Genomic DNA, 15,586 nt, shown 5'->3' on the forward strand with positions numbered 1-15,586 from the left:
GCCAGACGCCCCTTCTTCTGTTTTTAATGCCAGCCTGACCCCTTCAGGTGCGTCGCATGGTCACTGCCCACTCAGTCTCAGTCAGGCTGCTCCAAGGTGCTTCCCGATCCTTCCCCAAGGCACTGGTCAGCTGGGGTCTCCTTCCTCTTGTCGCCTTACCGGGGCAGATCCCTCCTGCCCCCCTTATTTGGAGACTGTCCCCTCCATGGGATGTCACCTGGCTGTGTGTGTCGGCGGGGTGTCCCCACTTGGGTGGCCGTGGCGATGAGAACCCGCATTTCCAAGCGTCCGTGCCCACCTGGAGCTCAGAGATTCCCCAGAGACAGGCCACAACCCTGAGCCCCACACTGACCACTGTCCTGCCCTGCTGGACAGTATTCTGCGGCCACTGGGCACAGGCACACCACTCGGGGCCCCCGGCGTCAACCTGAGTGCGCAGGCGGGTGTGAGGCTGGGAAGCCCAAGGGACCGCGTTTCCCAGAGTCTCCGTCCTGCTCCTCCTCGGGTGGGCGGGTCACAGCGACTCCTGCTCTGCGGTTCCCTTGCTCTGAATGGGCCCAGAGAAGCTTGTTTTCCACTCCAAGGGGAGGCGGTTAATCATCCTGAGTTCCTCCTGGGCCCCAAACACCTGGGAAGGCCTCAGAGAACAGGATCCCATTGTGACCCTCACTGTCCACGGACTCTACTCTGGATTCCTGAAGGAGCAGGAGCCCGGACCCCTTTCCAGTAGGAAGCTCACCCCAAGGGCACGGGTGCCCCAGGCACTGTCTGCTCCGCTCTATCCCTCATGCTGGTCAGGAAGCCCTTCCCTCACTTCCTCCTGGCTCCCTTCTGATTTCCAGCCTGCATGAAGCCATGGACACGCTCAGCTCGTCTTTTGGGGCCCCCTCTGGGTCCTCAGACCTGGCCTGCTGACATCAAGTAGAGACCGACTTCCCCACCTTCCAGGAGTGCCACGACGCACCCCAGCCCAGTCAAAGGAGCCGTGGGCTAGGAACACAGAGCCTTGCTGGCAGGGACGGCTTCCCTGATCACCACAGAAACATCGTGGCTGGCAGAGAGGAATTGGGCACAGGGCAGTGTCCGCTCACCCGCTCCCTGGCCCCCGCCTGCCCAGTCAGGTTTGCCTGTGCCTGCTTGGACCCGACGGGCCCGGCATCCCATCGTCGAGTCCCGGAGAGCCAGACGCTGGTGCCCACCGAGTGCCTGCTCCTGTAGGCTCCTTCTCCCCACTCCAAACCCATTCCTGCCTCTGGAGGGGGCTGCCTTCCTCCCAGAAGCAGACTGACCTCCCTCCCTGCTTCCGGCCCTGCCCTACCTGATGATGAACTTCCCACGTGGCCAAGAGTGGAGGTTCTCTTCTAGGCCTGGAGGGCAGAGAGCTATGGACTCAGGGGAGCCTCTCCCTATGTGAGCCGCTGGGTGGGGCCATGGGGGTCCCCCCCACTGAAGCCCCTGCAGGGAGGGGGTCCCCCAGACTGCAGTCATGGCCACAGGCAGTCACGGCCAGAGCAAAAGGTGGAGAACATGTGTTTATTTGAGGCACCAAAGCAGCAGGCAGAATCCAATGTGGGGGTGGAGGGAGAGGGTGGGGCCACAGCTGGAGGTCGGTGGTGGGGGGCGGGATTCCTGGGTCCAGTGGCCTAAACCCTGAAGCACTGAAACCCCATCTTCCAAAAGGCCAGCCTTAAAGTGAGTGCATATGGGCTGCAGAAAGGCCAGAGAAAAGCAGCTTTGCTGTTGAGGTCGGGGTGCTCCGCAGCCTACGTTGGACTCCTGACCCCGTCCCCCCCCAACTCTGACTCGCCCTCACACTCGCACGCATGCCCAGGGTGCACCCAGGCCCCGTCCGCGCCGCTGAGCTAGGCCGTCCCCTGCGACAACAACGTCCTCGGATGGTGACAACAGGCCTTCTCGGAAGCAGCGGCCAAAGCACAGCTCTCGACCCAGCTGGGAACAGACGTGCCCCTCCCAGTGTGTCCCCAGGTCTCAGTCCTGACTCCGGGACCCTCGGCCTCCGGCCCTCAGCCCTTCCCAGGTTCCCTGAGGAAGGTCGCTTGGCCGCCTGGGGAGTGAGCGCTGTGGGCGCCTCTCAGGGGAGGGGGAGGCGCCAGGGGCAGGCCAGACCCTGAGCACCGAGGGCAGCGGGGGCAGCGGGGGCTGGGATCGAGCGGGGCGAGGGGTAGGAGGAAGAGGCTTCCCTATGGTCTGGGAGGGTCTGGGAGGGGCCTGGCCTTCCTTCCTGAGCTGGGGGAGTCCGGGCCGGCTGCTGGGCGGACGAGTCAGGGCCCGAGCCGCTGCAGGGCGGACAGCAGGCTGAGCAGGAGCCCGAGGCCCAGCAGCCCGGCGCTGGCGCGCAGCCCCCGGCCAGCCGTGCTGATGTTACACAGGAAGCTCTGGCAGCAGTGGGTGCCGATGGACGCCACGCCGAGGTTGACGCTGGGGCTGGGGCAGATCGGGGAGCAGCCCTTGTTCAGGGTATGGCCGAAGTCCACCAGTTTCCCTGCGCAGGAAGACAAGGAGGTGAGGGCCGGCGCGGGGGCCCGGGGGCGGGGGCGGTGGCCTGGGCCACGGGCAGAGGCGGTGGGCGGCGCTCACCGAGGCCGGCAGAGGCGGACACCGTGACGCAGTAGTTGTCCGAGTCCGAGCACACGGTCGGCTTCAGGCAGTAGAAGTTACTGTTCTGATTCGTGCACGAGAAGCACACCAGGGAGCAGGCTGCGGAGGAAGGGAGGCACAGCAGGTGACACCTGTCTCGGGCCCTGGGGCGCCTTCCAGCGGCGTCCCCCGATGTCCCCTGCCAGTCCGCAACCCCCAATCCTTGGTGGATGTTAATCGAGCAATCATCACACTCCAGACCTCGGCCCCGGGTCCAAATGCACCGCGGGGAACGTGTCAGGGACAGACCCGAGGCCTCCAGGGGAGTAGCAAGGAGGAGTGACCCGCTCTGCTGGGGCAGAGGGCTGTGGGGCCGTCTGGAACAGGTCACGTGGGAACGGGACTGAAGGTCCCCTGGGCGCTGCTGGGCACTGCTCGGGAGAGAAGGGAGAAGGAGAGTCCAAGAGGAAAGCAGGACTCACCCAAAGGCAGGGCCCGGGGCCCCGGGGGGGCATCTCACCTCGCTCCACACCCAGCAGGGCAGCCAGTAGCACGGGTAGGAAGACCTTCATTCCGGAGGAGATGGGTGTCCGGTCTGGGCTCTCACAAAGCCAAAGATACGGGTCCTGCTTAGACAACAGCTCGGTGGGGGACACAGCTGCCCCTTGGAAGGAGGGACCAGAGCCACAGGCCCTGGGAGCCACGCTGCCCTCCATTTGATAGACAGCGGGGTGGGGTGGGCTGTCTTCTGGCAGCCACACAGCCAGCACATGGAGGGTCCTCCTGCTCCATTCCCGCCCACCTCGCTCAGTGCACACTCCGAGCTGAGACCCCTCCCCCAGCCCGCGGGGCTTGCGGCTGGGCGGGCTGGGGAATCTAGACAGATCTCAGGACCACACAGAAAGGAAGGCCAAGAGACTGGCCCTTGCTGGTGGTGATGCTGGGGGTGGGGGGCATGGTGACCAGGAATATTAGCCAGCCCACATCCAGAACTTTCCGTTCCTGCCGTGAGGACTCAGGGGCCGGCTGGGCGCTGGGCACCCGCCTCCAGCAGCCTCCAGCAGCTTCGGTGTTGCGGAGGCAAGGGGCGCTTCCCGCTCTGTATGATTCAGCGCTGATGACAGCGAGCCTGCAAAATCTGCTATTTCCCCATTTCCTGCATGAAAAATAGGTTCGGCGAGGTTCAGCCAGGGAGATCTGTCTATGGAGGCTGCCTGGTGCCCTCCATTGGGACCCTCTCCCAGGCAGAGACCAGTGGCAGTTGGTGGAGGAAGCCCCAGGGGGGAGCAGCTGGGGCTCTGGTTCCATGTTCTGCAGGAGGCAAGGTGTGGGAGGCGCAGTCTGGTGCCTTCCTGGGGGGACAGCCATGGGCGGCGGAAGGGCATTCTGGGCCCAGGGAGCTGGGTCCCAGGCACTGGGAAGAGGAATGCGGGGGAGAGAACAGGCTTCCCCCGTCCAGTTCTGGGCCCGGGGTTAACATCTTGGGGTCTGGGACAGGAGCTTCGGATGCCCGAGAACAGAGCTGAGCCCATCTCCAGATGTAGGCAGCGCGGGAGAAAGGAGCCCCAGCTTCCTCTCCTATAATGTGAGGTTTGGGCCTGGAGCAGCTCTGAGCTGTTCTCCAGGAAGCTCTGGAATGAACAGCCACCAGTCACATCTGGTGTCCCCACTGTCCCTGGCCAGGCATGCAACCAAACAGGCCCCACTGGGCTGAGTTGAGGCACTGGCTGGAGTGGATGGACATGAGCAGGGTCAGGCAATGGGAGCCCTGAGGGGCACCAGGGGGCCTCAGGGACAGTGCCATCTGGGATCCGGACTGCCCACTCCTCCCCCAGGCTCACGGGGCTGATTTCTGACAAAGCCAGGCATGCAGGGACTGGGCCACTACAGAGGAGCTAGTCCTTGTCCTGGAAGATCGAAGGTGGCTCAGTGGGGGCCGGGGAGCGGGGGCTTTGGGGGCCGACGTTCCTAGGCACCTCATAGGCTTGCATAATCTTTGGCAAACTAGCTTTCACCCCTTGCCAGGGTAGGCTCCAGTCCCCAGGGTGGTCGGTCCACCAGGAAGGGCCCTTAATTCTTCCCATCCTGCGGGACCGCCAAGATCCCAGCCCCCTTCTCGAGTCGGCAATGCTGCCCCTCGCCAGTCCCCACGGGAGAGGCGAAGGGGAACCTAGAGTCGGGTGATGGCCCCCCTGCCTGAGCGGCTCTGGGTCACCCAGCCAGGGAGGGCGCCTGATTTTGGTGTGTGCCCGCTCCAGCCCCGATCTTGGGCACGGTTCGGAAGGGCTGGGAGGGCTGGGAGGGCTGGGGGATGGGAGTGGAGGCTCAGCCCCCGTGCGCCGGGCCCACCCGTAAGCCCAGCCTCCCAGCCTCCTCCAGACCCTCCCGCGTCGCTCCCGGCACCCTGCTCGCCGCTTCTCTCCGCCCTGCCCGGCGCCAAGGGGGTCGTCCCCGCTCCCCCTCCCCGGTCCGGACCCCGCCGACTTACGCGGGGCAGACGCAGGTCCACGGCCTCGCCGAGCTCCCCAAGCCTGGCGCCCAAGCGCACGACAGCCCCGGACTCGTGTCAGCCGCGGCGGGCGGGGAACAGCAGGCGGAGTCGGCGCTCGCGCGGGCGGGGGACGCAGGGGCGGAGTCGGGGCTCCGGCGGGCGGGGGGAGCAGGGGCGGAGTCGGGGTTCCGGCGGGCTAGGGGCGCAGGGAAGCTGGGGGCGCAGGGGCGGGCGGCGCAGGGCTGGCGCTGCCGCGCGCTGGGGAGCAGGAGCAGGGGCGGAGTGGGGGCTCCCGCGGGCGGGCGTGGGGCCGGCATTCCGGGGAGTGGGGACCGGGCAGGGTCGGACTTCCCCGGCCCGGGTGGGGCTGGCAGGCCCCCCCACGACGGGCCCGTAGCCCAGCCCCAGGGAGGTGTCGCTGGCCCGTCAGGCTGGTCCTTCTCGTCCCCACGCTGGGCACGCGTCATCGCGCGGCAGCCCGGCTACGCGTGGCGGGCGTGTGGGGGCGGGGACAGGGCCCACCTTCGCCGGCCGCGCCCAGGGAGGGCTCGCGTCCCTTCCTCCCAGTCCGGTGGGAGCGTTTCAGACTCCCGGGCGGGCCGGGCCGGCTGCGGGCGGGGAGGAGGCGGGGAGCTTGCCTTTAGCACGCCGCCCCCTCGCCCCGGGCCCCCGGGTCCTCGGCTCCGGGCCTCGCCGCCTCGGGAGTGAGCCCTTAGCCCTCCCGTGGCGGGGAGTGGGGGAGGAAGGCCCCAGAGGGCAGTGGTTGTGGCCGTAGGAATCCCCGGCGGGACATCCTTCTTTGCTGCTTCTGGATTCCTTTCTGCCCTGGGCGCAGGGGCTGCCTCTTCTGCGGCTGCCCGACCTGGGCCAAGGCTCTCAGCCAGGACGCTCCCGGGCCCCCAGCTCGCTGTGCAGCCAGGGGATCGGCTCACAAAGCCCGCCTGATGGGACCCTCCCGGCGCAGAGCCGAGACGCCCGCTGGGATAAAGGCAGCACCCTTCGTCCGTCAGCACAGCCTTTGGGCGCTGTCTCAGTAGGTGTTCCCTGGCTGGACCCGCACCATCGACTCTGGGCAGGGAGGCCGTGCCCTGGCGGGGGAGCGCGGCCTGGCAGGACTCCACGCCCCTGCATCCTGCTTCTCATTGGCCAGGCTGGGAGGCTGCCTGCGGCCGGGGCAGCTGGGGATTCCGGGCTGGCGGCAGGCAGGCCGGGCTGCAGGGCCCTTCTTTTGCGGGGGGTGGGGTGGGGGGGGTGTTCCCCTCCTCCTGCAGGGACGTTGGTGGCGGCGGCAGCTCGTTTGCTGAGTCTCAGTCACCTGCTTGTTTTGGAAGTACACTTCACTCCGCGGGTCCTCGGAGGGGCTGTGGCACCTGACCTTTTCTCTTTGCCTTTCTGGATGGCGCTTGCGGTGAGGTTGGTGAAAGGCGCCAGGCCTAGAAGCTCTACCTCTTCTTCCTCCTCCTGTTGGGGAGGACAGGTGAGGGGGAGGGAGCTGAGGCAGAATGGCAGGGTGGCCCGGGGAGCTGCAGGGGAGAGGGGCTCTCATAACACACCGGTTGCATGGGAAAGATCTAGGGGTATGTGAGGGGCCATGTGAGTGTGCAGGGGAGTGAGTGAGTGTGTGGTCGGTGCGTGTGAGTGTGCACGTAAGAGTGTGTGTGTGTGTGTGTGTGTGTCTTCAGTTGAGGATCCAGGTCAGACGTTGCATGGTTCTGTGTAATGTCCCGATGATGTGGGATGGCTCAACTTGGGAAGGCTTTAGGGGCTCTCTCCCTGGGGGGTGTGCGCGTGTCCCAAGAGGTCCCCAGGCGAAGAGCGGTGGTCTCTGGGGTTCCACACGTCTAAGGGTGATGGCCCTGCTGTCCCCAGGGACATGCAGTAAGCCACAGCCCTTGGTCACCCGCTCCGGATCTTCTCTCCGGAGGTAAGCTGAATTTGGGTCCCCATGAGAGGCCCGTGTTTCGCCTTGCGCGGCCCGTCACTTTCTGTGCGGGCTCCTTGCTTGTTGAAACTGCCCAGCAGGCCAGCCCTTGAGGGTAGTGCCCAGCACCCAGACCATTGCCGGCTCGTGCTCGGGGCTCAGCAACTATTTGTGGCCGAAAGCATATGTGGGCTCTGCCCCATGCAAGACAGGACCCCGTGATTCAGGGAGCTCTGTGAGTTTGAACAACCAAGTCACAATGAGACTCAGATGTCCTTTGAAAATGTGTCTGAACATATATGGCCAAGCCAGGAGCTTGGGCAGTGCCTGATGATGTAATCTGTGGGGTCCTTCTGAGAACCTTCCCCTCAACAGATTCCTGGAAGTAGAATGACTTTGTCTCCAGTTCGTTTCTGTGAGGTTTTTCGTGATACAGGAAGGATTCTAGGCAGGTCCAGCCAGGTGGGTTGGAGAGGGTGGGTGTTGTGGCTAGGATAGAGGGTCATGCCCTCGGACCCATTCCTCCTGAAGGAGGCCCCACATCCAGGGACTTGGCATATCCAGGAGTTACCGGTCACACGTGTTCCCTGGGACCATGGTGACACCTGGGGGCCTCCTTTATAAGGTCTGCCCACCATGGTGGACCCACTCAGGCTCCCTCCTTCAACCCTGAACTCTGGAAGCCTCCTTCACGTGCACTGGACACCCCCTGGAATGGCCAGGTACGTGTCCATCTGGTGGACTTGTGTCTGTGGACACCCCTGCTTCTGCTGCTTCTGTTTCTCTTTCTTGGGCTTGCTGAAGTCTTTGGGCTTTGTAGACCCCCTGCTGATTTCCTGGGCCAGCCACTGCCCCCCCCCGGGGAGGGGGCCCCAGAATGTTCTTTCTTTCTCTACTCCAGTGCCGTGGTGTTCGCCAGCCTTTCCTCTGGCAGCTCTCCCCCTGCTCATGCTCTCTGGGGAACTTTCTCTGGGCAGAAGTGGCTGGAGTTTGGGGGTATGCATTTGCCGCTGGATGCCTCCTAGTCCTGTCCAGGGTCTGGACCCAGGGGTGTGCACGGTCTGGCTTGTCTGGAACTGGGAGAGACGGGTGCCCACTGCCCTCACCGTCTACAGAAAGGGGATCCAGGGGCTTGAGGAGCCCATAAGAGGAGCCTGGCGCAGGGTGCTGAGGCTGGAGACTGGAGACTGGGGCCACGGGGTGCAGGTAGGCAGTGGTCCTTGGCCAGCATTCTGCGTTCTCACCCTAAGAGCGAGGCATAGCCATGGTCCTGGACCTTCAGAGCCTGCAGCTTCTGTGGGTCATGCTCACGAGCTGGAGCTGTGACAGGTGCGCTTGGCCTCTTTGGGGCCCGGCCGCCGAGCTCTCCCATCTGGAGCTGCCCACCTCCTCTGAGACCCCTACTGCAGGTCTCTGCTCAGGGGTCCTGTGGGGAAGTGTGCAGACCCCCGGCCCTCCTCTCCTGCTGCTCTAACTCTCCCAGGCCAGGAAGCCCCGAGCCACTCTCGCTTGGGCTCTAGCCGGATGGGAGGCAAGGTGTTGTCAGGCAGTGGGGCTCAGTGTGCAAGGAGAGCTGCTGGTGAGGCCACACTGTGGGGCATGGTACACCTGCCTTACCTCTCTGGGCACAGCTCCCCGTCTCCAAGTGAAGCCTTAGGGTGCTCCCCTCTGGCTGGCCCCGCTTCTCCCAGAGAATGGCCGGAAGTGCTACTGTGATTTCAAACCATTGGCTCCAGCCACAGGCTCAGCTCACCCCGTCACAGGCTCCTGCCTCAGGCCCTTTGCACAGCTGTCCCCAATCCTAGAACAGGAAGTTCACTCCAGACCTCCTCAGCCTGCACCCTCGCTTCTCTGCTCGAGTGCCCATTCAGAGAGATCCCTCCCCTCCTGCCCTGGAAGTACCTGGCCCTTCTCCTTGACATGGAACACACCGCCAGGCAAGATTTGATGCCCAGTGAATACTCAGACGAGTATATTTGCCTGGAAACACAGCTTGAGAGCTGGTGCTGTGGGATAGAAAGCCATTTAGAATTTAGAAGTTAAATACACACACACACATACACACACACACACGTGTGTGCGCGCACACTTAAAATTTAGAAGCTTAAAAAAAAACCCCCAAAACAAAACAACCCCCACCACACTTAGAATTTAGAAGCTAAAAAAAAGCGTGATGTTTGCAAGGATGGCAGGGCATGGGAGGGTTGATCTGCAGGAAGGGGAGCTATGGAAGGGAGAGCTGTGGGAGAGGGGCTGTGGGAGGGAGAGCAGCAGGGAGGGTGCTGGGGCCATAGTCTGCCAGGCCCCTTCACATGCAAGACCTCAGGCTTCCTACAGACACAACCTGAGAACCTCTTCAGAGGGCCTGGTGGCTGGCCGTGTGGAGCTCCCGTGACAGCCAGTGGGACTCTAGGTCAGCAGACCTGGGCTCTGAGATGATCCGTCGGGATCCAGTACGGAACTTGCTACAGAGCACGTGAAGAAAGACCCCTGACCTACAGGACGGTGCCCGGAGTTCTAGAATGCTCGAATCTCGCACCTGGGGCTGGGTGCTGGGAGGCTGAACTTTGCTGTTGGTTGATGGAGACATGGAGGGCAGGGCTGTCCCTTACAGCCATGTCCACGGATGAGTGCTCTTGGAAAAGAAGCCACCACCCATTTGGCAGAAGGTCCTGCGGTGGTCTCAGCTAGGTGGTGATCACCCAGACCCCACTGCCACCAAGCTCTCAGCCCTCCAGTGGGGTTCTGTCTGAACATGATTCTAAAAAGCCTCAGACCTCCTTCACACCCAGGGTGGCCCCCTCCCTCCAGCCTTAGGGCCGTTCTCTGTCCCTGTCCCTGGTGCTGGCTGGGAGCTGGGCTCACAGGAGGCCATAAGCGTGGGTCCTCCCACACCCCCACACTGCCTCCCCTCTAGCCAATTCACACTCGTCCCCGCCCATCCTCCCCACCAGATGTGAACCCGGCAGGACCCTGGACAGGTGCGTGAGCCTTTGTCCCCTTGTCAGTCCCCCTCCCACTCCCCAGCTCACAGGGACCTCCTCCAGCACAGCTCCTGTCCCAGCACCCCTCCTGCTCTTCTCTCTTCCTTTGCAGGACCCTTCCCTCATCCCTGAGCACTCCCTGTTTCCCTCTGGTCTCCCTAGATTGAGCAGTGCCCCTGCTGCAGGCCGTGAGGCTGGGGCCGGTCCACCCCTGAGGCTGTGCTCAGTCTGGTCCAGCTGGGTCTCCATTCTCCTGGACACTCTATATGGATTCACTTAAATGGTCCCGGGACAGGCCGGCTTCATTCTTTCCCTGCCGTCCCTGCCCTGGGCCCTGATCATGACCCTTCAGGCTGGCCCAGTCCATCTCCCACACTGGAGGCTGGAGGGTCCTCTGTTCTCACAAGCAAATCTGCTTCAGGCTCTGCGGGGTGTCCTGGGGGGTGGGGAAGAGTCCTCCTCCGGGCACACTCACTGCTCTCTTGCTGGGGAGTGGGACCTGGATCCTAGCAGGCTGCTGGTCCCAGGACCCTGTGGCCCCTCCCTGAGGCTCTGCCTGGTGGGAGCGTGGGGCCCAGCTAGGTGGGAGAGTGAGTGAGGCTCTGAGTTTCTCCAATGGAGCCGTCAGCACAGGCCAGCTCTGGCCCTTTGCCACCCCAACCGAGGGGCAGAAACCAGCCATCTATGGCCCTGAGGGCCCAGATGGGTGGAGGCTGGATGTGCCTCACTCTAGACTTTGACTTCAACCTGATTCTGAAAAGCCTCAGGCCTGCCCGTGGGTTGCCCATTAGCAGACGCTTCCTTGGGGCAGAGACGCCCGGCTTGGGCACCCCCGCACCTGGGCTTGTCTGAGCCGGCTCTCTTGAGGTCCGTCCTACAAGGTGGCCCTCCAGGGTTCCCGCACCCAGCCAGCCAGTGGAGCAGCTCCGACCCCAAGAGGCCTCTCTTATATTTTGCAGACCAGTTTATTTGTAAAATTTCTACTAGGAAATGCAGAAAACTCACCGCTGGGCATAACAGATGGGAAAGGAGGTGAGCATGGCTGTCCTCGGAACCCAGAACTGAGGCGGTGAGGATAGAGTACAGCCCCTCCAAGAGAGGGCATGTTCCTGCACGCCCAGATGTGCCCCCTCTGCCCCTCTCCTCCCACTCTTTGTCCTTGATCCTTGGTCACAGTGCTCCCTGGATGGCTCCCTACACCCTGCTGCCACCCTTGCCCTCAGCCCCTCAAGCTGCCTGACTCCTTGCCTGGAAGAGCAGGGAAGGGGAGAGGTGGGGAGGAACAGGAGGGGAGGGGGAGAGAGGTGTCAGTCTGGGTGCCCTGGAAGCAGACCCCAAGGGAGAGTCAGGTTCAAGAGAGGGATGCTCAGGGACTCTGTGAAGGAGACGGGAGGATGGCTCAGGGTGAGGTCTTCAGGCCCCCATGCAGGGAGGACTGGAGGGAGGCCTGGGGGAGGAGCCGGGCACTGGGGGTAGCTCACCCGCCTGAGCTGGGAGGCTTGGGACAGGAGGATCCTGGGAGCTCAGCAGAGCAGTGTTGCTGCCCTAGACACCATCACACATACTCTCGGGAAGGCGCTTCCCTGGACTTCGCGATGGAAAGGGGATGATGGGAAGCATTTGAAAGTGACTTTGTCCTAACAACATTGAACTACTGGGTGCCTAGAGGATCTTCCAACGCCTCCCACATCTCATGACTTTGGGTCTGGTGAGGGACGGGGTTTTCCCTGAGCTCCCCAACACCCCCAGAGCCAGGCCTCAGCCTGGGCCCTGGGAGAATTCTCTGTGGGCCTGAGGGTAGGATTCAGGCTGGGGTGAGGCTCAGCCACAGTCCTGCCCCTTCCTGGGGGGTCACGAGCCTCTCCCACCCCCTGGGAGGCTCAAGCTTTAGTGAGCCACTCTTCCGTATTTTATCCCAGATGCACTGTAAAAAAGATTCTTTACTTTATGACCAGTATATGTAAATCCCCACTGTGTGGGGGACACTCTGTTTCCTATTCTATGCAGTTCTGTCTTGCTCCATTCTGTCTTTTTTCAAGATTTTATTTATTTGAGGGCGCCTGGGTAGCTCAGTCAGTTAAGCATCTGCCTTCTGCTCAGATCATGATCCTGAACCCAGGGTCCTGGTGATGAGGGAGCAGGAAGCTGGCTGAGGACAAAGCAAAAGCTGGCACCGTGCACCCCCTCTCCACCCGCTCCCCTCGGTAATGTGTGTGACATTCCTCAGGCGCCCCTGACTGTGGAGAAACAAATAGTTCACTTGAGAAATCACAATCCTACAAGACAGGGGTCTCCCTTGGTTTACAAATGTCCTAGAGATCTACAAACAAAGAAGTTACCTTGTCAATAGCACAATTTCCAGAGGCAAATAACTCAGTTCCTCAAGCCCTAATGTCACCCTCCCCTCCAGAAACAAAACTGAAGGAGGCTGAGGTAGAAGGAAATATAAATATAGTTAAATCTCTTCTGAACCTGAATCTCAAATACACTAGATACACTACACTAGAAATACAAATACACGAGATAGCAGGATTGTGACCTCCCACCAGGAATCTCCCAACTATCTTGATGTTAATGGCGGGCCTAAAGGCAACATGGATCAAGCCGCAAGGCCTCCCGAATCCCAGCACCGTGTAGGCGCTCTTTAGCATATGAAAGTTCCGTTGAAACCTCCCTTCCCCTCACCTTCCCCCAACCGCAAGGTACACAACCTGCCATCCCTCACAACCCGGGGCAGCAGGTCTTCCTGTCCACGGGTCCCGTCCCCGTGCTTTAATAAACCACCATTTTGCACCAAGATGTCTCAAGAATTCTTTCTTGGTCATCGGCTCTGGACCTCAGCCCACCGAACCTCACCTAGGTTCTAGAACTTCATCACTGGGATGGAGCCCCATGTCCACAGGGAGCCGGCTTCTTCCTCTCCCTCTGCTGCTCCCCCTGCTTGTGCTCTCTCTCTCTGTCAAATAAATAAAATCTTTAAAAAATTATTTGAGGGGCACCTAGGTGGTTCAGTGGGTGAAGTGTCTGCCTGCGGCTCAGGTCATGATCCTGGGGTCCTGGGATTGAGCCCCACGTTGGGCTCCCTGCTTGGTGGAAGCCTGCTTCTCCCTCTGCCTGCTGCTCTGCCTGCCTCTCTGCCTGCTTGTGATCTTTCTTTCTGGGTTAAATAAATAAAATAAATCTTCAAAAAAAATTATTTGAGAGGGAGCGAGCACACAAGAGGAGGGAGGGGCGGAGGGAGGGGCGGAGGGAGGGGCGGAGGGAGGGGCGGAGGGAGGGGCGGAGGGAGGGGCGGAGGGAGGGGCGGAGGGAGGGGCGGAGGGAGGGGCGGAGGGAGGGGCGGAGGGAGGGGCGGAGGGAGGGGCGGAGGGAGGGGCGGAGGGAGGGGCGGAGGGAGGGGCGGAGAAGCAGGCTCCCTCCTGAGCAGGGAGCCCAGCGAGGGGCTCCATCCCAGGACTCCAGAGCTCAAGGCAGACTCTTTTTTTTTTTTTTAATAAAGATTTTATTTATTTATTTGACAGAGAAATCACAAGTAAGCAGAGAGGCAGGCAGAGAGAGAGGAGGAAGCAGGCTCCCTGCTGAGCAGAGAGCCCGATGTGGGGCTCGAACCCAGGACCTGGGATCATGACCTGAGCTGAAGGCAGCGGCTTAACCCACTGAGCCACCCAGGTGCCCCTCAAGGCAGACTCTTAACCAGCTGAGCCACCCGGTCGCCCCATTTTATAAGAAAATCAAATAAGAAGCCACTATACTGACTTCACCACCATTCTGGAAGGCACCACCGAAACCCCTAGTTACCGACATTTATTTTTCAGAGAGCTTATTAGGACTTTCTTACAGAAAATAGTTACTTGAGTAAGGAAACCATCATGTTTGCAAAAGAAATGGAATGGTAAATGCAGATGATCTTGGTTGCAGCCGTGGGAACAGCAGCTACCCCCCTCCCCCCACCCCAGGAAGTGGGGGTGGCCTCACTGATACCCCAGAGCCTGATGTGGGGTGTCTTTGCAGGTGTGGCCCCCTGGGGACGCCCCCCTCCCCCCCCCCCCCGGCCGGGTTCTGCACCGTGCTAGTGAGGGCCTGGCGCCTGCCTCAGCCCTCCCAAGCCTGCGTACCAGCAGAGGAGCGGATGGGGGAGCAGAAGGCTGGCTGAGGACCAAGCTCCAGCGGACCCCCAGCAGCCTCTCCCTCCCCCACTCCTGGGTGCGACCTGCGGGACCTTCCTCCAGGAAGCTGCCATCTCTTTGGCAGTTAAGGCCTAGCTAGAGGGAAAAAAGCAGCTTTAACTTGACAATGGCAAGGCCTCGGATATCCTGGGAGCCCTCTTTAGCATCTGAAGGCTCGTTGGAAAATCTCCCTTCTTCCCTACCTGCAAGCCCCAAGTACAGAATCTGATCCCCCCACCCCCCAACACTGGGACAGCAGCTCCTTCTGCCCACGGTCCTGCCCCTGGGCTTTAATAAGACCGGCATTTTGCATCAAAGACCTCCCAAGAATTCTTACTTGGCCGTGGGCTCTGAACCCCACCCCACTGAACCTCACCTATATTCCAAAAACCACATCATGCCTGAGGGCAGGAAAGCACTCAGCCAGGACCTGTGCCCGTGGGGAAGTTAGGGGGACCATGGGTGTCACGGCGGCAGCACAGGGGGCTGAAGGGACCAACTTCCCCCAGAAAGGGGCCTCCAAGCTCAGCCCTGACAGCATACAGCTGGGAACTGGGTGTGCCCAGGTGCCACCAATTTTGGAGGAGCAGGACCCCCAGGAACTGAAGTTAGTGGTCACCGCACGGTGACGATGGCCTTTGGGCACACTCACTCATGCCCGACCGCGAACTGCCATGTTGAGAAACATAAAACCAAAATCTTGGGCTGACCCAGAAAACCGCTCCCCAGAGCATCGCCCGACAGAGCAGGGGGAGTTCGAGCCACCCGCAGCCTTGGGCATGGCAGGGACAGCCCCGGTCTGGGCGTCCAGACAGACAGCTGGGCCCGGGAGAGCCGCTGGCAGCTGGGTCACCTGTTCAAGAGACAGAAATGCTTTTCCAAGGGGCAGCGTGGAACTCGCCAGGACCAGATCTCTCCAGAGGGGAGGGGAAGACTGGTGCTTTGCTGTACCGAGGTGGGTGGGAGAGGCGTGCCCCTCCCTGCAGGGACTACGGGGAGTCCACAGACGGCCTGTGTCCTCTGGTCGGAGTCTCCCGGCGTCCCCTGGTGCCTGCTGTTCACCCACTCCACACGCATGCAGTCCACGAGGCTTTGCTGCCTGCCCTCCAAGCCCCAGCCCCAGCCCGTCTAGTGTCCCCTTCCTCCCAGGATTCCTCTGCCTTTGTCTTCCTCACTCCACCCCTCCAGAGGCCCCCCCCACTCCCACCTGCCCCAGACCAGGACGGCTCTTGGCCCGAGCTGACCCTCCGGCTGTCCGTGCGTCTCTGGGTGGACACTGTCAGTGCTCCCGCAGGGCTCTGGACGCCCGTAGGTGGGGAGGCGTTTGATGTAGTTTGGGAAGGGAGGGGAGCTTCGCTGGGGTGGGTCTGGAACCCAGGACCAAGAAGGAATTCTTGAGAGGTCTTTGGTGCAAAAGGGTGGTTTT

The 15,586-nt window shown here is 61.8% G+C and overlaps 1 protein-coding gene across 1 annotated transcript; it reads right to left on the bottom strand.

Moving 5' to 3' along the window:
• Positions 1–1,517: 1,517 nt before the first annotated feature.
• On the bottom strand, positions 1,518–5,571 carry LY6E (lymphocyte antigen 6 family member E). Its single transcript, XM_053447843.1, is given in 5 exon segments — positions 1,518–2,503; positions 2,599–2,718; positions 3,119–3,224; positions 5,087–5,301; positions 5,304–5,571. Coding segments are annotated over 5 exon segments (915 nt in total). The 5' UTR covers positions 5,557–5,571; the 3' UTR covers positions 1,518–2,282.
• Positions 5,572–15,586: the final 10,015 nt, after the last annotated feature.

Source organism: Lutra lutra, chromosome 4 (assembly GCF_902655055.1).
Source record: "Lutra lutra chromosome 4, mLutLut1.2, whole genome shotgun sequence".
Taxonomy (NCBI): Eukaryota; Metazoa; Chordata; class Mammalia; order Carnivora; family Mustelidae; genus Lutra; species Lutra lutra.